The 24,915-nt window shown below is 39.5% G+C and overlaps 1 protein-coding gene across 1 annotated transcript in view; it reads right to left on the reverse strand.

Moving 5' to 3' along the window:
- The window catches only part of NWD2 (NACHT and WD repeat domain containing 2), a 452,309-nt gene that overhangs the window by 189,941 nt on the left and 237,453 nt on the right, over window positions 1-24,915 (reverse strand). The window contains exon 3 of the mRNA XM_077477660.1: window positions 11,253-11,369. Coding sequence (XP_077333786.1) covers window positions 11,253-11,369 — 117 coding nt within the window. The remainder of the gene's footprint in view (window positions 1-11,252; window positions 11,370-24,915) is intronic.

The following is a 24,915-nucleotide window of genomic DNA, read 5'->3' on the forward strand; positions in this document are numbered from 1 at the left end:
GCCACACCTAGTTCTGCCCAATGATTTCTGGATTGACAGCACTCTTTCTTTTGCCAAGACCCTTCCACTGCGAGCTGCAATGTCTGGGAAGGGAAGCATGTGAGACCCATTTTTTATTATTTTATTACATTATGAGATTTGTACACCACAATGTATCACAATGTACTGTACAATGTACAACATAGACTGTCATAAATAAGCATTTAGATGTACTTTAACTATGACTGATGTGTCCTTTATTATCCAAGTCATACAGTCCATATTGCTAATGGGATGTGCTCTCAAGGGGCGCTTCTATGAAGAAAACAAACATTTTTACAGCGTGTTGTCAGACCTTTGGGTGTAATAGCAAGCACTATCAATTCTTAGGCTAAGTTCACACCATGCATACCACCACCACTGTTCCCACACATCATGTTTAGGGCAACCTAATAATTACAATGGGCTGCCCTATGAGTGAGAAATGTACAAAAGAAGTCCCAGATCCTTTTTAAAAATTGCACTGCAGCAAATTGCATGATACTTTGGTACTATGCGTTTTGCTGCGTGGGAACGCTTTAGCAAGATACAATATATTACCAAAAGTATTGGGACACCTGCCTTTGTACGCACATGAAATTTAATGGCATCCCAGTCTTAGTCCGTAGAGTTCAATATTGAGTTGGCCCACCCTTTGCAGCTGTAACAGCTTCAATTCTTCTGGGAAGGCTGTCCACAAGGTTTAGGAGTGTGTCTATGGGAATGTTTGACCATTCTTCCAGAACTGCATTTGTGAGGTCAGGCATTGATGTAGATGAGAAGGCCTGGCTTGCAGTCTCCGCTCTAATTCATCCCAAGGGTATTCTATCGGGTTGAGGTCAAGACTCTATCCATGTCTTTATGGTCCTAATACTTTTGGTGATATAGTGTATGTGGGGGCTATGCATCTGCTAAAGGGCTGTATGTTTTGTGTGTTGCAGGAAAGCACGCTATTTTACACACTATTTCACAATGCGCAAGTGTTAATGCAGCCTCAAGAGTGCTCCCTGTTGGCCAGCAGTTAATCCTCAGATTACCAACCTTCTGGAAATGATACATGAATGGGTCATATTCTTGCTAACAATGAGATGTGTATTTCTGTCCTTTGCCTTCTAGTGCCGATGGCCAGCTTTATCCAGCTATAGTGATGCTGTTATCACAGCAAAGTGAACAGGCTAAGGCTGATTTACTGAAGGGTTTAAGAATGTTCACACAATAAACTGTGTCAATGTTAACTTTAATTATCCAATCATGAGCAAATAACATTTAACAAAAAGGAAAATTGAAGTGAATCTTCACGTTTTCATATGTTAACTTCAAATCCTTTAGTACATCAGCCTCAATGAAGCATAGTCCATATTTTGCTGCAATCCCTTATCAGTAAACAGAAGAGTACAAAAGAGCCAAGCTGACCTTCTTTTCCTTTCATTCAACGCTCTCTGAATAAGATGACAAAGTGTTCTGTCTAGTTAACTGCAGCTCTTTTATTTTCTGAAGTAATATTTGCATCTCACAGAATGATCATCAGTCACAATGTTCTGCCTGGAAATCCTATTTGTGAGAATAACTGACACTTCCAATAGGATATGGGGAACTGTACATCTCAGTCTATCTGGTGTTAAGTTAATCAGGCATACAGCTTATGTGTTGTTCTCTTGTGATAACTGTAAAAGTCAAATGTTCCAAAGAGCTGCTTTGCATAATGTGCGACTGAAATTTCTTACAATAGAGCCATTTCCTGAATCCAGATTAATATGGGTATTTAAGGCTGGGTCCCCACTATTGCCAATTGGATCTGAGTATGGTACCAGCAGAGTGGAGAAAAGGCAATGTAGCAGTAATATTTAACTGGTTGTCGCCTGGCCACTGTCAAGTGATGGTGAGGCGGTGTGGCTCTTGTTCGGGGACGCCGTCATTTGACGATGACCCAGAACGGCCACTCTCGCTCAGCATGGCGAGTGTGGCTGCGCCATCCGCGGCTCTTTAAACATGTGATCGGCTGTGTCCAATCACAGCCGGTCACATGTAAACATGGAAGTGCTGGTAATTGGCGCTCCTTGCCTCACACTGACAGAGTGTGTGGTGAGGAGAGCCAATCAGCAGCATCTCCTCACAGGGGGACATTTAGGAATGTAATCAGGGCACTGATATTCGGTGCCCTGATTACAATAGTGAAAAACAGTGTCATCATACAATGCCCACCAATGCCTACCAATGCCAGCGATCCGTGCCCACCAGTGGCAGCAATCAGTGCCCACCACTGCCCACAAGTGCCATCCATCAGTGCCCATTAGCGGTGCCAGTCAGTGCTGGCAATCAGGCCCCATCACCGCTGTCAACCAATGCCCTTCAGTGTCACCCATCAGTGTCACCCATCAATGGCCATCAGTGCCCATCGGTACCGCCTATCCATGCCATCTACCAGTGCCCACCAGTGCCGCCAGTCAGTGCCCACCAGTGCCACCAATCAGTGCCCACCAGTGCTGCCTAACAGGGCCCATCAGTGCCATCTAACAGTGCCCATCAGTGCCACATATCAGTGCCACCTATCAGTGTCCATAAGTGCGGCATATTAGTGCCTCCTCATTAGTGCCACCTAATCAGTGCCCATAAGTGCCGCCTCATCAGCGCACATCAGTGAAGGCGGAAAATTACTTAGTTAAAAAATTTACTAACAGAAAAAAGTGAAAAACTTTTTTTTCCCACATTTTTGGTCTTTTTTTGTAAAAAAATAAAAAACCCAGCAGTGATTAAATACCAACAAAAAAAAGCTCTATTTGTGTGTGACAGCGGTGAAAGCTGAAGAATGGCTTAAACAGGAAGGGTATCTAAGTGCCTGGTAGGCAAGTGGTTAAAAAAGGACCAAGATATATCTCTGGGAATTACAGACCAGTTATTAACATCAATAGTTTGCAAGCTCTTGGAGGGAAAGATAAGGGACTATATACAAGATTTTAGTAAGCTAAATATATCATTAGCAGTAATCAACATGGATTCATGAAGAATCGTTCTTGCCAAACCAATCTATTAACCTTCTATGAGGAGTTGCATGACAGGACCTCCTAAATGTGAGATCTGGGGTCAAAAAGACCTCAGATCTCATATTTACACAAAAATACAATAAAAAATAAATAAAAAATGTCATTTGAAAAAAAAAAAGAAAAATTCTCTTTTAAGAGTATTGGGAGGAAGTGTTGTTTGACATCGCTCCTGCCATTCAATGCTATGCAGCAGCCAGCCAAGCAGGGAAGAGGACTCGATCATCTCCACCACTACCGGCACCTCCGGTATGTGGTGGAGTCATCCGGAGCGTGGCGGGAGGGGGTTGCCCCTCTCCTGGCCCCGATAAAAGCGATCTTGCGGTGATTCCACCGCAGAGAACTTTTTTATCTGAAACCGGACTGCGTGCTGAAGAAGAGGATACTGGGGTTATGGCATCTAGCTGCTGCTATAACAAGGATATTCCTCTTCAGAGTGCTGATGTATACTGTCGTGAGTCAGTCCGGAAGTGGTTAATGTAGAAAAATGTAAAATAATGCATATGAGTGGCAAAAATATGAATGCAATCTATTCACTACTCAGAACCTCTTGAGAATCTGTGTCCATGCACACAAAGACTGTTTTTGGCTGGAGCGTTTTTTGGCTGGAAACGCTCTAATGTCAAAAAACACAGATAAATGCTGATAAACGCTACAAAATGTGGCTCACCAGCGTGTTTTAATGTTTTTGATCCTATTGAGGAAAAAAAAGTTTAAAAAAGTTTAAAAACACTGAAAAACGCTAAAAGACGCTGAAAAACGCAAAAAAAAACTGTATTGCAAAAACTCTGATAAACATTGAAAAACACACTACAAAGTTAATGGCGTTTTTATAAAGTTATTATAACGTCCAGTGTGCATGAAGCCTAAAGTGTACATAAACTAATATTTTTTAATTTGAGAAAAAGAGAAAAAGTTAGGTCTTATACCAAGTTTTTATTGCAGTCTGGACCCTACCCCCCCAGGCTAAATCCACCCCTCTGTTCTTCCTGCTGACCACTGTTACTACGAGAGATAGTAAGAGGAACGCCTACAATTTAGAGTTGTCGTTACAGTAGGAGCAGATGGAAAATCTTCCACTAGGGACAAATGTTCTGGGGAAGACTATTAGACATGCGCAGAATGAAAACATTTATTTTCAATTTGTTTTTGGAATTCGTTTCATTTATTCAAATTCAAACCAAAATTATTTTTCCAAATTTGGTAGAATTTAACTCAATTAGACCGAATTCGTAAAATTGGAATAGATTTGAATATGAATTCTATTTGAATTGCATTTAAATCAAATTCCATTTGAAATCGAATTTTGAAAGATGGTTATATTCTTTCTTTTCCATACACTAATACACTGATGTTTTTCTATTCTATTCTTTTATTTTCTATACTATTATTTTCCTTTCTATTATATTCTATTCTCTTCTATTCTATTCTAATTCAAATGTATTTTTATTTGAAATTCGAATTTTCGGGAAACGGTTATATTATTATATTCTTTCTATTCTATTCAATTTTTTCCTATTTTTTATTTTATTCTATTTTATTTCTATTATATAACATTCTAATATATTCTATTCTTTGCAGCTGATCCGGTCTTAGTTTATACTGCGTCTCCAAGATAGGAAAAAAGTGAAGGTAAATCTTATCAACAGTACAAAGACAGAAGAACATTACCTAACCGGGGTTTAGACCCTTCCCTGCTAGTCAAAACTAAAAAGAGAAGTTTTAGCTGTACATACACATTGAGCTTGATACTCAAAATCTGATTTTAATCTGGCAGATCATCAAAATGTACCATCAACTATGCAGCACAAAGACCTTCCTCACTAATTGTTTTCTAATTTTATAAAGTGAGGTAGACATTCATACTAATTGTACATACATTTTGGTAGATGTTTATGGAACACATGGCAACCCATATATTCCCTGAGAATAGACGTGCCTGGACAAAGAACCTCTCTTCTCCAAGATCTCAGCTACTCCATCAAAGGTAACCTAGACATTCCTTCTACACCTCTATGCTAAGTAGGCTTGCCAAGCATTCTAGATTTGTTTCCCCTGTAAATCCTACTTGAACCTATGTGAGACACCACTACATGGTATAACGTACTATAAGATGTATGAAGGTCACAGTAAAATTTATTTCAAAGTAAAGGGACCTCTATTTTACAGTAATATGGTCTTAAAATCTAGAAATACAATTGAAAGTATTCATTATGCTGAACAATTCAACATTGATCTATAGTTGCCTAGAGAAGCTTTACTGACAGTTAAAATGTCCATTGTAAGTATTAACCAATACAAATATATAAATACAGGAATCCTTTAAATAGCATCCTCTGGGGATGCACTTGAAGTTTCACAGCAGTATGATGTATTCCTTTAGTCCAGTGCGGTTTCCATTCAGCAGTTCAAGTGAAAATTTAACATTGAAATCACACCTGAACTGGCCTGAAAAATGCACGGGATCCTTTTTGAATTTGCACAACACAACCTGTCTTTACACACACATGAACTTTAATGACATCCCAGTCTTAGTCCATAGGGTTCAATGCTGAGTTGGCTCACCCTTTGCAGCTGCACCAGCTTCAACTCTTCTGGGAAGGCTAATGCCCCGTACACACGATCTGATTTACCGACAAAAAATGTTGGATGTGAGCTTGTTGTCGGAAAGTCCGACCGTGTGTATGCTCCATCGAACATTTTCTGTCGGAATTTCCGCCCACAAATGTTTGAGAGCAGGTTCTCAGATTTTCCGGCAAAAAGACTTGTTGTCGGAATTTCCTATCATGTGTACACAAGTACACAAGTCCGTCACACAAAAGTTCATGCATGCTCGGAATAAAGCAGAAGGAGCCATACTGGCTATTGAACTTCCTTTTTCTCGGCTCGTTGTACGTCTTGTACATCACCGTGTTTGGAATTTTAGGCCAATATTTGTGTGACTGGGTGTCTGCAAGACAAGTTTGAGCCAACATCCTTCGGAAAAAAATCCACAGTTTTATTGTCAAAAAATTAGATCGTGTGTACTGGGCTAAAAGCCCCATACACACTATCAGATGTTCTGCTGATTTTTGTCTTCGGATTTACCAAAACCATGTAGTGCAAGGGCCTGCCTGATTGCATACAAATTGAAACTCCTAAAGTTTGACCACATATTATATGGTTTTGGTAAATCTGAAAGAAAAAATCAGCAAACTTGTTTTGCATACACACGGCCAAACAATTGTTGACCAATAATTACGAATGTAGTAACGTACTACATTGTTTTTCAGCTCTTTAGCGTCACCGTTTGGGCTCCTTCTGCTAATTTCGTGTTAGTAGAAGTTTGGTAAGTGTTAATTCACACTTTTTATTTCTCACTTTTCATTTTGCACTTTTCAGTTAGTTTCTGAATGGCCGTTCGGCAACCAGACATGTTGCGGAATCAGAGGAGATAGCGTGTTATTTATCATTGGCCTTGGAGTTATTGTTTTGACATTATCTTTTTGGTTGAATGATGATTTGATTTGGTATATTTTCTATATTTTTGGATGCATAGAATGCACTTTTTGGTTAAGTTCTATTGGCAGATAGCATGTCTAATTTTATTTGTTTTCTTTTTTTAATGCACAATATAAAACTTTGAGGAAAATAATACTTGGCTATGTGTTTTACTTCAAATGACAGTTTGGGAGTAGGCAGTTACATTTAAAAAAAAACAATGTAAAATTGACAAGGGACACCAACATAGTTATATCTTTGATCTTAAAAACTAGGGTATAATGGTGTTGTGGTAACCTGCCCAAATAAAAAAATTAAATAAAATATTAATATTATTCTTGATATCACTAGAAAAAAAAAGACTTTGAAAATTTGCTTGCAATAACTCCATCAGTATCACCAGAAAAGCAGCTTCATTATTATCCCATTAAAGAAGAAGAGAATTGTGCGCTGCATTTGGAGATTTCATAATTTGCCGCGTCACAAATGTTAATTCTCCATTACGGATGTTAGTTTACAAGACCGACCGCTTCTGGCTCATCCTTGCTTTCCGAGCATGAGTGTTTGTACTTTGGACTTTTGTCCGACGGACTTGTGTACACAGGCTCAGAAAATCTGACAACACACATTTGTGGGCGGAAAATTTGAAGACATGCTAGCCAACATTTGTTGGTAGAAAGTCCAACAATAATTGTCCAATGGAGCATACACTCGGTCAGATTTTCCGCCAACAGCTTGACATCGAACATTTCCCATCGGAAGAGCTCAAAGCACGCTATAAAACACCCTTTGTCAGGGTTTAGTAATGCTCATTCATTAAAAGGTGTTAATAACAAGGCATTTTCAGGCAACACCACTAAGAGCATGCCCTTGTTTTCCTGTACCATGTGTGCCTGGTAGCTAGATTGTTTCATTGAGTCAATATTCCTACCAAGTGATTTTGTTTTACATGAAAAAATACAGAGAAATAAAGATTAAATGACATTGTCAGAATTTTGAAGCTGTCTTATTATAGAATGCAGTATTTATGGTACGGCTACAATGCAGCTGCTCACACCCACAGTGGGATTCTTCTGCACCAATTTGTCACGTTCCACAAGGAATCATCTGCCAGAACTGCACGGCCAACCTGACAACCCATGTCTTGAAGAAATGCTAAGAAAGACATGATCATCAGAATTTTAAACTAGTGGCTAAATATACAGTGGAAGTATACAGTATAAGTATTATCTAACCTGCCAAAGGAACTGTAATTTAGTTCAGTTACTCTTGAGTGAAACTCTTAACCTACTTCAGTACAAAAAAGTAAGCCATTGCCCCCACCTATAACTGGCTCTTGCAGCAAGGAGCATTAGAGGGCAACATATGTTAGAAAAAAGCCAAGGAAAAATCCAAGGAAAATCCCAAGCTCACTTACTGACCAGCTTGCGGACAACCAAATTAACCTAACAGTATGCGTTAAAAACAGGGGTTTAATCTGCACACATTTGCAAATAAATGCGTAAGCTACAGGCCCCACCAAGGCACCCTGTTATCTGTAGTCCTACCACTGACATATAAGTGACTCCACAGTGGAAGCACATGTATTCTGATGGATAGAAAGAGGGCAGATGGATTGAAGGGAGCCCACCCCTTCTTAAAGGCACAGGAGCACACTGAACACCCGGCACATAGCATAGAACTACAGATACCAGGGTGCCTCGGTGGGGCCTGTAGCTTACAATTGGCAAAGTGTACATATGCCATGGCCACGATGCTTTGCTTTGTGGTGCAGGAATATTTTTCCCTCGGGCAGTACTGCCACCCTAAGTGACATATTGTATTGAATTTGCTTGGCTTGCAGTTGTTGTGCAGTATTCAGTTATTGCAGTAAAACAAGCATTCATGTAATCTAATTCCAGAATGCCTGTAAGCAACACCTGCACCGATCCGTGAAAAGCCATCCATGTGTAAACAAGTCCTTACTGCCCAGCTCCTTCCTCTCCCAGTCTGATTCCTGTGGAGTAAGAACTGGCACAAGGCTGCTATCAAGACAAGAATGTGGTGCAATTTAAAATACATCTTAACATAGATCAATGACCTCTCATTAAAAAAAAATATGCGCTACAACATTTATTATTATTATAACATTATAACAACAATTATAATTGCATCTGCACTCACAGTTTTCTCTTAGTCGCCCTGCAAATTCTCACTAATACCTGTTGATCTGGCCAGTGAAATCTACTTAAAGCAGCTTCCTGTGATGGTATAGCAATGATTCTGCACTGCTACCAAATTCAGAGCGAGTTGTCACTCTCATATAGGCTGGGCCAACTTGCAATATAGAGAAATAAAAATGTTGCAGGGGGCGTGGCTAACAGCATTGTCACTGCTGTTTAACAAGCGTGTAGCTTTTGAATTATCACCTGGCCACACTCTGTCCTGCCCACTGCTTTCTGGATTGACAACCCTGCCTCTGTTGCTGAAATCCTTCCCCTGTGAGCTGCAGTGTCTGGGAGAGGGAACATGCGAGACACAAATGATGGAGGAAACAGTGAGGAAAGTTAAAAGGAGCTTTTGGCATGAAAAATGCAACTTGTCTGCCAGCTATGTGTTAGGTCTAGTACACACCTATGTACACATAAAAAAAACTATATATACACTGCTCAAAAAAATAAAGGAACACTTTGAAAAAACATTAGATCTTAATGGGGAAAAATATCATGCTGAATATCTATACTGATATGGACTGGGTAATATGTTAGGAATGAAAGGATGCCAAATCGTTTGATGGAAATGAAAATTATCAACCTACAGAAGGCTGAATTCAAACACCCCAAAAACCAAAGTGAAAAAATTATGAAGCAGGCTAGTCCATTTTGCTGAAATTTCATTGCAGCAACTCAAAGCGGTACTCAGTATTTTGCATGGCCCCTGCGTGCTTGTATGCATGCCTAAAATCATCGGGGCATGCTCCCAATGAGATTATGGATGGTATCCTGGGGTATTTATTGCCAGATCTGGACCAGGGCATCACTGAGCTCCTGAACAGATGGAGGTGCAACCTGGTGGCATCGGATGGACTGAAACATAATGTCCCAGAGGTGTTCTATTGGATTTAGGTCAGGCGAGTGTGGGGGGCACTCAATGGTATCAATTCCTTCATCCTCCAGGAACTGGCTGCATACTCTCGCCACATGAGGCCAAACATTTTTTCGTGCACCAGTAGGATTTCAGAACCCACTACACCAACGTAAGGTCTGACAATGAATCCAAGGATTTCATCACAATACCTAATGGCAGTCAGGGTGCCATTGTCTAGACTGTAGAGGTCTGTGCATCCCTTCATGGATATGCCTCCCTAGACCACAACTGACCCACCACCAAACTGGTCATGCTGAATGAATCAGGTGACCCCGCATCAGAGGGGGGCGGGGTCGCCCGGTTACATCACCAGGTGGCCTCGCCCTCAGCTTTATAATAGCTGTCACAGCGAAGACTCGTCAGATGGTGGGAGCCTCCCACGGAGGCGGCTTTTTTTTATTTTTATTTTTCGGTTCGCCGGGCAGTGTGAACTTACACCATGGGACATTTTTATTTTTTATTTTTTTATTAAAGGACTTGTTCCAAGCTGCCTTTTTAATTTTTTTTACCATTTTGACACTTTTTTGTGAAATGGTAGTGGTACGTTTGTACCCGTTACCAATTCACACAGGGCGGAAGGCTGGGATCTGGGGGGCCCCTTGTTAAAGGCTGCTTTCAGATTCTGATAAGCCCCCCGCCCCGCAGACCCCCACAGCCACCGGGCAAGGATTGTGGGGATGAAGTCCTGGTCCCCATCAACATGGAGACAAGGTGCTTTGGGGGGCTACCCCTCCACATGTTGAGGGTATTTGGCCTGATATGGTTCAGATGGGGGGGGTTCTCTCTCATCCCTCCCTCTTTTCCTGCGGCCTACCCGGATAAGGGTCTGGCATGGATTTTGGGGGGCCCTCCCGAAAAAATGGGCCTGTTAAAAAAAAAATTTGCATTGATACATGTCCCCTGGGACAGGACCCAGGTCACCAAACCCTTTTTATGACAATAACTTGCATATAAGCCTTTAAAATTAGCACTTTTGATTTTTCATGTTAGTGTCCCATATACTTTAACGGTGTTTCCACAGATTTCAAATTTGCCGTGAACACCCATATTGTTCACTGTTCGGCGAACAGGCGAACAACCGGTGTGTGAGTCGAACTTACGTTCGACTCGCAAATCAGACTCGTCCCTAATTACAATAGTTGATATATAAATGATATAACACTCTGGAGTCATTTGTTACAAGAGGCTGAAAAGAGTAATCCGTAGCAACAAATCATTTTCAACCTTCAAAAAGTTACTGCACAAAGCACTTTGCAGAACATGTACATTTTATGCTGTTTTCAGAAATGGGCACCAGCTTCACGTTGCCTCTCCTTTTCTGAAGTGTAACCATTTTTCTGGCATATATATTATCTCTCACAAACAATGGCATATGTGTTTGTCTTTTACAATGTAAGACTTTGAAAGGTTCCTGGTAATTTTATGCAAATTGGAAACACTCTGGGGTCAACTACAAATCTCAGGTAGACCCTCAATGACCCACTTCTCTCATGGAGAACATTATTTGGAAAATGTAGGAAAAAAAAGTATTACCATGGGATGTTAAAACATAAAACCATTTAAACTGTTTTCTTTACTGTATATACTTACAACAAAGCATGGTCCAGCAGATGTTTTCAAACACTCCTCCAACAATCTCATTCGAGTTCTCTGCAATTCAGGGCTATCCCATTCTTCTTCAGGAACTCCCCAGTACAAGTCTATAGCCTGAAAATAAATGGACACTATTTGAAGTTCACAATCATTATCTAACATTAAAGAAAAAGGATCACAGCAATGTATTTGTGCCTGACTGCTGAAGTTTGTGAACTTGTGCTATTTCCACTGCATTTGATGTATTTTTGTCTAAACATTGTTTGATGCTGTGCTTTATCCTATAATTTATATACTGTAGCTGAATACATGACTAAGTTGCTCCCACACAAAAAATTGTGACTAAACGTATGATTCTTTCTAGCATGCATTTATATTCCACAGTTTATATACAAGTTCATTGGGGCATTATATTTAAATTTAAAGGGCATGTTACAAAGTAAAAGGAACCATTAAATATTTCCATATTAAAGATGATTCCAGTTAAACATGGTGATTTTGTTGATGGAATATTCTCATCAGATCAACAATAACACATTTAACTAATATAACATACCTCCTAAAACCATGAAACCAGTCATGCATATGTTTGGGAAAGCCACAGGTGCAGGATTTCTTTGCACTATGAGGTGTATTTATAAAAAAAATTGCACATCTGTCCGTCCATCAAAACTGCATGTAAGTTTGTTCTGTTCAAATATTTTAAAATTGTTACCTAAACAGCTCCTTATTACTGCTAAAGCCTGCATTCCAGCAATGTGGAAACAAGGCTCGTCTCCACCATTTTACAGTGGCAGTCCAGGACCCAATGGGAATTCAACAGATTGAACAGGTCATTATGGCCTTGAGGAAGGAAAATGAGACATGCTGGCAAACATGGAGATGCTCGAGCCCTAGTAATTAGTAAGCATTAACATTTAGAGAGATGGCGCTTTAGCCATTGAGAGGTGAGGGGTGTATCTTGACAATCCCACCCCCACCTCACTCCAGCTGTCCTTCACCTACTGGCCCTATTCTGTTCTCCTAAAGCCGCGTACACACGGGCGGACTGTCTGGCCAACTTAGTCCGTCGAAACACATTTCAGCGGACAGTCCGCTCGTGTGTGGGCTTCAGCTGACTTTTTCAGCGTGCAGTCTGGCGGACTAAGTATTTTGGAATTTCCGTAATATTGTCCGTCAGACTTTGGTTTCAGCGGACAATCCGCTCGTGAGTAGGCTAGTTCGACGGACTAAGTATGGCGCATGCTCAGAAAGGATTTACACGGCGAAAGGTTGCATTGCTGTGTATTGGACTTCCTATTTCTAGTCCCGTCGTACGTGCTGTACACGTCATTGCGCAAGCTTTCGACGGACTGTTTGTGCATCCGTGTGTGGTCAAGTCCGTTCATTCGAAAGTAGGACAGACTGTCCGTCGGATTGTCTGATGGACTAAGTTGGCCATACAGTCCGCCCGTGTGTACGCGGCTTTACAGGTCCCCATATCTTTCTCTTTCATTCATCCGTCTACATTTCCCCCCTACTATTTTCTTTTCTCCTATTACAAAGTACTTTCTTGACCCCTTAGCCTGCTATTTCAGAGGAAAGACGGTTGTAACTGTGTAATATAGACCTTACTCTGTAAAAATACTTATTGCAGTGATATTCTAAATGTCTGTACTGCGTTGTTCATGTATACATTCTGAACTGATCTTTTCTCTTGAATAAACAATAAAAAAAATCTAATGATCTCAAGCTATATTGTCTGAAAATTTAGAATGTGTGAATGGGGAAGAATAATGAATTATGGCCACTAGATGATGCTTACTATTATATGGAATGTACAGTATATGCAATTTGTCCCCATCTAGTGGCCTTAATGCAGTCTTTTCTGCATTCACACATTAAAACTACAGAGAATATAATAATTTCTGCCTATTTCCACAGAACACATTTACATTTTGTTTAAAAGAGGTATGCAATATGTAAGGTTTGATGAACGTACTATTATAGTAATGTGTGACTGCCTAAGTATTAGCAACTCAGGCTAGAAAACTGTTATGCCGTGTACACATGGTTCAAATTTTGGCCTGCAAAAGACCGTTGAGAGCTTTTCATCGGAAAATGCGACCGTGTATGTGCTCCATTGGAATTTTGCTGGCCGAATTTCCGCCAGCAAAAGATTGAGAGCAGGTTCTCAATTTTTCCGATCGGAAATTACAATCATGTGTATGCAATTCCGACGTGCAAAAACTCACAAATGCTCAGATTCAACTACGAGATGGAAGCTATTGGCTACTGGCTATTGAACTTCCTTTTTCTAGTTCCGTCATATGCGTCGTACGACAGTGAGCTGGGGGTATATTGGAATGCTTCTTACAAATTTGGATTGCTTTCACTAATGTCTAAAATAGCCAACTAGGAACCTCTACTGTATAGGTACTGTACGGTATAAAGTGATTGATGAACTTGATGCAATAATTTTGGATTTAAGCTGGGTTCAGTGGTTGTTACTCAGGAAGACCAATGTAATTCATGGTTAATTCAATCTATGTTAAAAATATAAAAATAATGAGTTTAACACTATCCCAAATTACAGTGAATGTGTGTCTTTGGAAGTACTCCCCTCTATTAACTCCACACCGTAGGGAAGATGAAAGGGGAAAAAAAAGAAGGGTAATGAGCGAGGAAGGGATAAAGGGGAGGGTAGGGGAGCATGGCGTGGGAAGGAAAAGGAAGAAGTATGGAGAAAGATAAGTGAATCTTCCCCTCTTTTCTCCCCTTAATATCACAAAGGATTATACTTGGTATGATTTTTGGGGTTTTTGGTCATGTCATAAACACGTGGTAATGAGTGGCTGGGAGTGATGGAGGGGAAAGAAGAAAGAGGGTGGGAGAGTGAGGATGTGAGAGGTAAGGATCAGGTAGAGAGGCCGGGCAGCCCTTAGTCTTATCTGGGTGAAAAATCATCCAGACTATTTGTATTTAGACATGGGGAGCCTCCGCCTCTCATTATGTCTCCTTCCTCCTCTCTGGGGAATAAAAATAAATATGATATACATGGTTGATAATGTATGATATACATGGTCGATACTGTATGATACTGTATATGGCCAAATTGATGAAGCAGTGCCTCATCCCTTGAATGTGAATAGAACAAATATAATATTGGTTGGAATTTAAAAATGTAGAATATTTGTCCATGGTCAGTATTAGACATGGGCGCCGTCAATAAATTTGTTTCGTTCTGTTCCGTTTCGATTCGTAATAAAATTAATTCGTACTTCGTATTTCATGTCCGAAATTCCGTTCTGTTTCGTACGAAATATGAATTGTCGTTAACGTGTACGAATGTTCTTTATGATGAATTTAAAGGCAAAAACATTGCTCATTATGCTTATTATGACTTGCAGAAGACTTCTGTGATAGAAGTCAATGTAAGTTGCCTGAAGACATCAGTGAAGGATTTTCATCCTCTCTGGGCAGGCTGCCAAGAAAAGAACAAAATGATACAATGTTTCTTCTTCAATGGGCTGAACTCTGTGTGTAGAAGTTCTCAGTTTAATCATTTAACCACTTCAATACCGGGCACTTAAACACCTTCCTGCCCAGACCAATTTTGAGCTTTCAGCGCTGTCGCACTTTGAATGACAATTGCGCGGTCATGCTACACTGTACCCAAATGAAATTTTTATCATTTTTTTCCCACAAATAGAGCTTGCGTTTGAAAGACCTCTGCGCAAATACCGCGTCACATAAAATATTGCAACAACCGCTATTTTATTCCCTAGGGTCTCTGCTAAAAAAATATATATAATTTTTGGGGCTTCTGAGTGATTTTCTAGCAGAAAATACTGGATTTTTACTTGTAAGCAACAAGTGTCAGAAAAGATTTAGTCTTTAAATGGTTAAACCGAAAACTTCTACACAGGGAGTTCAGCCCATTGAAGAAGAAACATTGTATCATTTTGTTCTTTTCTTGGCAGCCTGCCCAGAGAGGATGAAAGTCCTTCACTGATGTCTTCAGGCAATTTACATTGACTTCTATCACAGAAGTCTTCTGCAAGTCATAATAAGCATAATGACTGAGATCCGGAATTCGTAAACAAAAGTTCGTATTCTGTACAGAATTCGGACACACGGCAATTCGTATTTCGGATCCTCCCGAACGTACGAATTTTGAGAAATTCGTACGAATTTGAGATTCGGACGAAACGAATCGCACATGTCTAGTCAGTATAACTGGTATATACAGCAGTACCAAAGGGGGTAAATTATATTGATATACCATACTAGCATATTCCTCAATGTCACTTCTATATATACCAATCAGATATAACCACCATGCTAGGTCCCCCTAAAGAAGATTGTTTGGAGAATTAAAATGCCTGGGGGTTTAGTTATATGATTGAGGCATATATAATTTCCAATATGTTATTAAGCGTGGTGGTTGTGTTGCATTGATGTTTCATCAGCTACCTAGTTATTTTTATGTGATGTACATAATATTTTTAACAAGAATCTAATAAAAATTGTAAATTAATCGTTGTTTTATACACATTTTTCAATGTGCCTAAAAAATCCCAATCAATATTATATTTATTTGTTCTATTTATGTTAAATTTATATTCATTTTCCTATTAGAATAGCTACCACTACAATAGCATTTACAGAGTCATATAACACAGTGTCCAATATAACATAAACCCTAACAAGTGTCTAGACCACAACATCTGTAATAAGAGATAAGGAGCAATTACAGAAATCTGCATTTCTGCAAAGATACAAATGGCAAACAGCTGATCAATTTATAGACAGCATAAGGTGTGTGGGAGGCACATTTAACTACAAGTATGCAAACAATCACATTTCCCAGCACTTACAGTGAATGGCACTTACCATGTGCCCCATGTACCACTTTAGCTGGTTAAACATTGATTGATCCTTTTAACACCTTCGCTTTTCAGCGTTTGGCATGCAGTAGTTACAAATGCCCAGAGCTTTATCTGGTTAGTTTAGTAGCTGCATTATTTTTCTGGATAATACAAGATGACAAAGGTACATTGATAGGAATGTGTGGTTTCTATATATATATATATATATATATATATATATATATATATATATATATATATATATATTTCCAATTGTCTGAAAATGTGACCTTTGCATTTCAAGCAGATTTTAAATAACAACTTGTCATATCTTTTTCTTCAGGTGGGATTTCTAGAATGAAAATGACGTGGTCATTGATCGATGTTCTTAGGACCACATTGTTCTTTACATTTACTATACACACACAAAAAAAAAAAACAGGTTACTTGAATACATGTTACTCTTGGGAGTTGCTTCCTGAATTAATGCCCTCTCTCTGTCTGCTCTAATGAATAGGGCTCATCTCTTCTGCTGCCCTACTGTCAGTGTAATTGGTTGTATCTGCTTGCAGACTGGAAATGACACAATTGGTTTCAACTTTCAAAGCCAATATCCAAATAGCCCAGTTAAATAAATGGTGTACAAATCAAACAATACATTTCACCTGTACTGTTTGAAAGTATTCCTTAGGAATAACCAGACTTTTATCTTATACCATTTTAAAACACTGCCATGGGGACATGTATCAATAAAAAAACAAACAAACAACATTTAAAAATACAGTATAGCAGGAAAAGGGTCCTCCTCCAATGCAACGTCAAGGGTGTATAGTTAAAACACTAATCTTTTACATTACATGTTAGGCCCCTTTTACAAGGGCGCCCCTGTTTTGCAGGATCCGCTTGCTTAGCGGGGGATCGCTCTGCTGATCCCTGCGAAACAGAGCGGAGATGGACATAGTCCCACTCTCCTCTCTGGGGAGATTGAGTGAAAACAGATCACCTGTCCGCGATCTGCTGGTTAACCTGTATGTTTTACAGTGGCTGGACAGTGCATATCCAGATGGCAGTGGCCATCAGCTGCCAACTGGAGCTGTAAAAAAAGCTACACTACAATCACCCATATGTCTGTCTTAACCCCACTTTGTCTGGTCACCCTCATGTCTGGTGGTCTAAGCCCTCAACTACCCCAGAATGAAAGATTCCTAGCTGCAATGTACAGGGGAGGCCAACCATAATCTTTTTCCTCCTAGAAACTTAGAAACCAATGTCTTTTTTTTAACACATTTATTTCCTTATAGTTAAGCTATTATAGGAATACCTGGGGTAAGGAAACCTACGGCCATAGGCTGCCAACACTTCCACAATATAAGGGCAAGGGCAGGCAGCAGCAAATGTGTGTGTGTGTGTGTATGTATGTGGGGGGTTCTATGGTTGGGGGAAGAGCAGGCAGCAGCAAAAAAGTTAAAGGGATATTTAAGGCTCCCTTTTTTGTTTAATAATAAACATGTTGTTTTGCACAGAGCAGCCACAATCCTCCTTTTTTTGGGTCCCCTCACCAGCACTCCTGGCCACTCTCTCTTGCCGAGTGTCCCCATAGACACACAGGGAGCGGCTCAGCCCTGCCCCCTCGCCCTACTCACTGCCTTGACAGCAGCATGAGCCAATGGCTCCCACTGCTGTTTTGCAGCCAATGAGAATGGAGAGACCTGGTGAAGCAGCTGATTTTGTGCACATCGCTGGATCGAGAGGGGGTTGTGGTAAGTATTGGGAGGGGGGGGGGGCATTCTGAAAGTTTTTTACCTTCATGTATAGAATGCATGAAATAAAAACCTTCAGTCTGTACAACCACTTTAAACTTAAAATCATATGGCTATAGACTGCTTATCCTTCCTCAAATCAGGACTGCCCACAAAAAATAAATAAAAATGAAACGTAAGCATAAACAAACTGGTAGATTACCTGCCTGTGGAGGTAGCAGTGTGTGTCTCCTCTTCCACCTCCTCTATCTCATTCTTTCCATTCTCCACATCCTCCTCTATTTCCACAAATCCTAACATGCCCCTGGCCACTGGAAGCCTTCTTTGTTGTCTTCCTTACACTTTAATGAAATGCTCAAATATATGAGAGAGGCAGCCTGGAGAGGCTCTGTGGGTTTTTCACACTGCCAGTGGTGAACTGCTCAGAAGGTAATGGGTAATGAATTGTAATTGCCCAGAAGGTATTGAATTGGGTGACAAAGCCTCTCAGCTCTTATACTTCCTAGGTACAGACCAGCCTGCAAGTCATGCTATTGCACCCTTTTCCTTCTTCTCAATAGCGCACAGTAGCCATTTGACTGCAACGGCTGCTAATACACCCTTTTTTATCCATCTCAAGGTTGCAGAGAAGACAGTTTGTCTCCTTCTCCTCAAAGGAACAAAGCAGCCATTTTATTTTATAGTTCTGCACATGTACCCTTTTCCTCCATCTCCTCCTCAAAGGTACCGAACAGGCACTTTTCTTTTTAAGTGCAGCCTTTACCCTTCTCCCCTCCTCGAGGATGTAGAGCACCCACTTGACTGCAAGAGCTGCTATTTCCCCCTTTTCTACCTCCTCCTTGTCCTCCTCATCTGCTAATCTTCATATAGTTCTGTTTATGAGCAGTCAGCTGAATTATTTATATACTGCTATTTCACAGGATAATCCATTGATTTCTGCAGTGTTTTAATGTATGTGCTGCTGGAGCAAAAAAAAAAATTTCCCTAACACTACTATGCTCAGCAACATAATACAATCTTTAGCCCAGCGGAGGCAGAGCCTGTGATGTCACATTGCTAACTGGAAGTACACAGTACACCATCTTCAGAAAGGGTTTTCCTATTGAAATTCCTATTGAAATGCACGTAACCTATTGTGCACCAGGATACTTGCACATTTTAAGTTGAATTATTTTGGTTTATTTACCGTATTTGCCGGTGTATAAGGCGACCCGGCATATAAGACGACCCCCTAATCTTACAGGACAAAAACGCTTTTAAAACTGTACTTACCGTATAAGACAACCCGGCTTTCGAGGCTTCCGAGGCTTCATATTTCTTCCTTCTTCCTGCATTTGCTGGAGCCAATCACGGCGAGCAATGTATTCTATTAATGAATACAAAGCCTGCTTGGATTGGCAGAGGCTGTAACATCATCAGCCCGCGCCGCTCTGACTCTCCAAGCCAATCAGAGCAGGCTACAGAGTAGCCTGCTCGGATTGGCAGAGGTCGTTACTCCAATCCGAGCAGGCTTTGTATTCATTTGAATACATCGCTCACCAGGATTGGCTCAGCGGTATATACTGTATGTAGCTGAAGCTACATACAGTATTACCGAACACCCAGCCGGCATCCGAGGGGCTGACCCGGCGTATAAGACGACCCCTGCTTTTTGGCCAATTTTTTTACATGCAAAAGGTCGTCTTATACGCCGGAAAATACGGTAAGTAAAGAAATATTAGTGATTATAGTGAGAGCACTAGATATCCTTTGCGTTTTTTAGCTTTACATGAATAACAACCTAAGGATTGAGGAGAATAGAGAGGGATTACCACCTAACTGGGCTTTGGAGAATGCAAACAGCATTCCTATTCTGTGAGACCCTTTAAAGGGAAAGCACATAAGACCTGATATATGTTGAGTCAATACATAAGATGAGCATTTTGGAGTGAAAGAATATTACAGAGATACATCTATAAGAACTGATGACATTTGTGGAAGCACTGTATGTTACAAACTTTTACGTTTAAATTGAATGAAGTTATATAAAGAATATGGACACGGTGGATTATTTTTTTTCTGTAATTTTTCACATTTTCAGCAGAGATTGATTTATCACTTATAATTTTATGGTATGACATTTATTTTTATTAGTACTGCGAGGCACTAGTTTGATATATAATTTCTTGCTGGTACATGTGGGAACACATATAGTGTGGGCAGCAGTAAGGTGACATTTTATTATTTCTGTATGTCATTTATTTATTTATCATGGTTGCAGTACATTTAAGGGCACGGTACATAATTTTTTGTAAATGCAGTAATAGCAGGAAGAATTTAAATCAAAATGTTTTGGGAATAAGGTGGCATTAGCATTCAACTTTGTTATAAACCCAGCACAAGTTTTTGGCTTGGAATTATTGTGCGTAGGTCCTATAAAGCATTTATTTGGTAGCAAAAACTTAACGCAGAATCTTATGGCCATAGACTGCCTGCCTTTCCCCAAATCAATTTTTGTTGATTTTAATAAAAAAGAAGCCTGCAGAGGATAAACTGGGCTACAGCCAGCAATGGCAGAACTAAAAACATCACTTTATTTAGAAACCACTGCATATTAATGGGACCAAATGTAATGTGCACTGGGTCCCCTTGGCTATACATCTTCTTTAATTAGTTTGCAAAACCAGACAAACCATCAAATGTTTTGAAAAATCGAAAAGAGCAGAGTAAGGAGGGACTTTAACCACTTCAACCCTGGAAAATTTGGCTACTTAATGACCAGGCCATTTTTTGCGATAACTGAAAATTGCGCAGTCATGCAAACAAAATTGGCTTCCTTTTTTCCCACAAATAGAGCTTTCTTTTGGTGGTATTTGATCATCTCTACAGTTTCTATTTTTTGTGCTATAAACAAAAAAAAAGAGCAACAATTTAGAAAAAAACACAATATTTTGTACCTTTTGCTATAATAAATATCCCCATTTAAAAAAAAAAAAAAGCTGACTTTTTTCCAGAAATTTATTCTTCTACATATTTTTGGTAATAAAAATCAAAATAAGGGTATATTGATTGGTTTGCGCAAAAGTTATAGCGCCTACAAAATAGGGGAAAGATTTATGCCATTATTAATATTTTTTTTTTACTAGTAATGGCGATACTCAGCGATTTTTTATCAGGACTGAGACATTATGGTATACAGATTGTACACTTTTGACACATTTGTGGGACTATTAACATTTATACAGTGATCTGTGCTATAAAAATGCACTGATTACTGTGTAAATGCCACTGGCAGGGAAGGGGTTAACACTAGGGGGCGATCAAGGGGTTAAATGTGTTCCCTCGTGTGTGTTCTAACTGTAGGGGGATGGGACTGACTAGAGGAGATGACAGATCGTTGTTTCTAGCTAGTAGGAACACATGATCTGTCTCTCCTCTCCTCACAGAACAGGGATTTGTGTGTTTACACACACACACACAAGCCTGCTATCCCCGCTTAAAGGGACAATGTACAGCTACGACGGTTCACGGGAACGCGCCGACCTGCCACAATATGATGATGGCAGCTGGTCGGCAAGCAGTTAAAGGCACCAATGTAGACACAAAATGATATCAAATGTAGAAAAGTTTATTTGTACATATAATAAAGAGTTACTATTTACATATAAGAATCACATATCAACTATGTAAATATACCTTACAGCGTATAGATTGAAAGATAACCATATGAAGACACTGAGATTGTTCCAAAAAGTATTTTTTTCTTATTAAAACCACAAAGATATGTATATACATGCTAGGATTTTTTAGTTAGACTCCATTGCTCCATGCCCTCTAATGCAGATGAGGGCTTCTTTTGTCAGGTTTTGGATGAGATTACATTTTTTTATACACTAGGTTACTTTCTCTTGAATTGTCTCCTGGCTTCTGGAACCATCTTGCTATCTGCATATGGTTTTCTTTCAATCTATACGATGTAAGGTATATTTACATTTTACAGTTGATATACGATTCTTTTATGTAAATAGCAACTCTTTATTATATGTAATTAATTGGCATTTATTTTGTAATGTCCAGTCATTGCACTCCTAAATAAAGACACAGTGTAAGGTATATTTGCATAGTTGATATGTGATACTTATATGTAAATAGCAACTCTTTATTGTATGTCATTATTTGACATTGGGATTGTAGACAGTACTTAATTAATCCATATAATACCCTTCAATAATATAATTAATGACAATAAAAACACTAGACTTAATTTGAATAGATTTTCAATTGGCCACGCCCCTTTATTATTGGCAATAAATTATTTGATCTTTAATCCTATTTCATAACACACATTGCATTCTTGTTTTATCACCAAATATTTTCAGACCAATCCAAAATATTATTATATGATTTACACACATCTTAAATCCATATCTGATAACTCAGCCATTACAGTTCGAATTACAACTATTTAAACCAAAAACTGTCCCACATGCCAGGCTTAACCCAAATGATCCTGGCACCCCACCCGAACTGTGGCCAATTCAATACAAAACTCAATACAAAACTCCAAATCCAAATGAAAAATATCCAGTGCAACAGCAGACAAGTGCACATTATCCCTTCTGTAAAAAACATTCAAACCCTCTTCTAGGTCAACATGGCAAAGACAAGTCAAAAGGCAAAGACAAGTCATTAATTGAAGGCATAAACTTTGAAATCACTCGGTTGATACGTTTCCTGATTTTTTTCCCAAATGTTTAAATTCAGGAACTAACAACCACTGTAGTCTAGTAATTATTTCCAAAAAAAATCAGGATTGTATTAGGCAAAATTTGATGAATATAGAACAAATCTAATTTAAATTAATATTTAATATCCAGCATTTTGCGAGCTTCTCCTCGTTTTAGATCTTCCTTTTAGATTTACAGCGACTACACTTCCAAGTGCACTTGTAGTGCAGAGTGTATTTGCCTTTAGTAAATCAACCTCAATGCATTGCGCAATTCAAACCATTACATACCCCTTTTACCAAACCACCAAATTTTAAATTGATCTGTCCGAAGGCCCAAATTAGAACCATAGACTCTCTCCGAAGCACGTTGATGAGCCCAATGGACGTATGAGTGACCTACAAACCAAACAGGGTTCTGTAAAATTATAAACAAAATTTAGGTCTAACAGATGAACAATAACAAGAAGAACACCAACCCCCTATACCTTTAATATTATTCTCAGACAATCCCAGGTTAGAAGATTCCGTAGCAGCCCAAATGCGGAATGAATGGGATGTAATATGTAAGTGATGCAAACTGAAAAATTGCAAGCATTTCTTTAGTACGGATTGGAATTGAAAATGGATGAGGGGTAAGCTAGATGCATGGATCAACAGGTGGGTGTCACTAGATGGTCTAGATTGCAAAAACTGTCGTACCAATAAAACTGGACAAATTGGAAAGTTGCCGAAGTGTAATCCAATGCCCCTGACCCAGCTGATCAGTTTTGCTCTTTTTTAAGAAAATCTGCAGGAAGCCACTACTCAATTTTAAATCAAAAATTAAAATGCCAGAGGAATCTCTTGTCTTAAGAGGAAGCAATTCGGAGATGTGAAATGCTCCAAAAAAACTGAGGCTAAAAGATACTCTGAATAGTAGTGATTCATAGGAAGAGAAGCAAACATAAGTAGTGGACTCGCATAAGCGAGATAGAACATCTGCAGTAATTGGCTATCTTAAGTCCGCAACGATATTGCCCTTATGATACCCCTTCAGTGCCTGTCTCACAGAAAATAATTTTGTATAAGAATAAAAAAACACAATTTAAGAAAAAAACAACGTTTTTGTTACATGGAAATATGAAATATAACACCCTGCCAATAAAGAATCCAAACAAAGACAAGTGCTTCAGAGAATTGAAAAGGTCCGTATCCCATATTGCTCAAAAAGGAGCACCAAGAGCACCACACGGCTTGATAATTTGCCTACGTGGAAGGTGCAATTGAATTTTGAATAGAAGAAACCACAATAGTTAAAGCAGATCCCATAAATGTGGCGGACACCGGTAACCCTCTTCGTCTGCCTCCGGAACCAGTAGCCAAAATTGCTGGATCTGAAAACCTGACAATGAGTCAGCAATAATGTTATCTACTCCTGGAACAAATATTTATTTTCAAACATTTTAATACGAATCGGCCTCAATATAGTAAAAACTGTTAAATACTCAGATGAGAGGGAATTGATTGCATAAATCACCCCTTTGTTATTGGAATTAGGGATGGGCTGTCTGTTCAAGTCGAACTCATGTTCGACTTGAACATTGGCTGTTCGCCCATTTGCCGAACAGCGAAAAATTTGGGGTGTTCGCGGCAATTTCGAAAGCCGCGAAACACCCTTTAAAAGTCTTTGGGAGAAATCAAAAGTGCTCATTTCAAAGGCTAATATGCAAGTTATTGTCATAAAAAGTGTTTGGGGACCTAGGTCCTGCCCGTGGGGGCATGTATCAATGCAAAAAAAAGTTTTAGAAATTGCATTTTTTTTGGTAGCAGTGATTTTAATAATGCTTAAAGTGAAACAATAAAAGTGTAATATTCCTTTAAATTTCGTATCTGGGGGGTGTCTATAGTATGCCTGCAAAGGGCACATGTTTCCCATGTTTAGAACAGTCTGACATTTCTAAAGGAAAAAAAAACGAATTTAAAACTACTTGCGGCTATAATGAATTGTCGGGTCGACAATACACATAACAGTTCATTGATAAAAATGGCATGGGGATTTCCCCACAGGGGAACCTCAAACCAAAATTAAGAAAAGAAATGGCATGGGGTCCCCCTAAAAATCCATACCAGACCCTTATCCGAGCATGCAACCTGGCAGGCTGCAGGAAAAGGGGGGGGGACGAGAGAGCGCCCCCCTCCTGAACCATACCAGGCCACATGCCTTAAATTCTGATGCACGGGGACTTGACAGAGACTTTTCTATGGCTTTCCCTATGGCACCCCCCCTCTTTACCAGTGGCCTGACAGGTTGTGTGCTCGGATAAGGGTCTGGTATGGATTTTGAGGGGGACCCCCACACCATT

This window comes from Lithobates pipiens, unplaced genomic scaffold (genome assembly GCF_037356315.1).
Source record: "Lithobates pipiens isolate NorthernLeopardFrog02 unplaced genomic scaffold, aLitPip1_a1.2 Scaffold_13, whole genome shotgun sequence".
Taxonomy (NCBI): domain Eukaryota; kingdom Metazoa; phylum Chordata; class Amphibia; order Anura; family Ranidae; genus Lithobates; species Lithobates pipiens.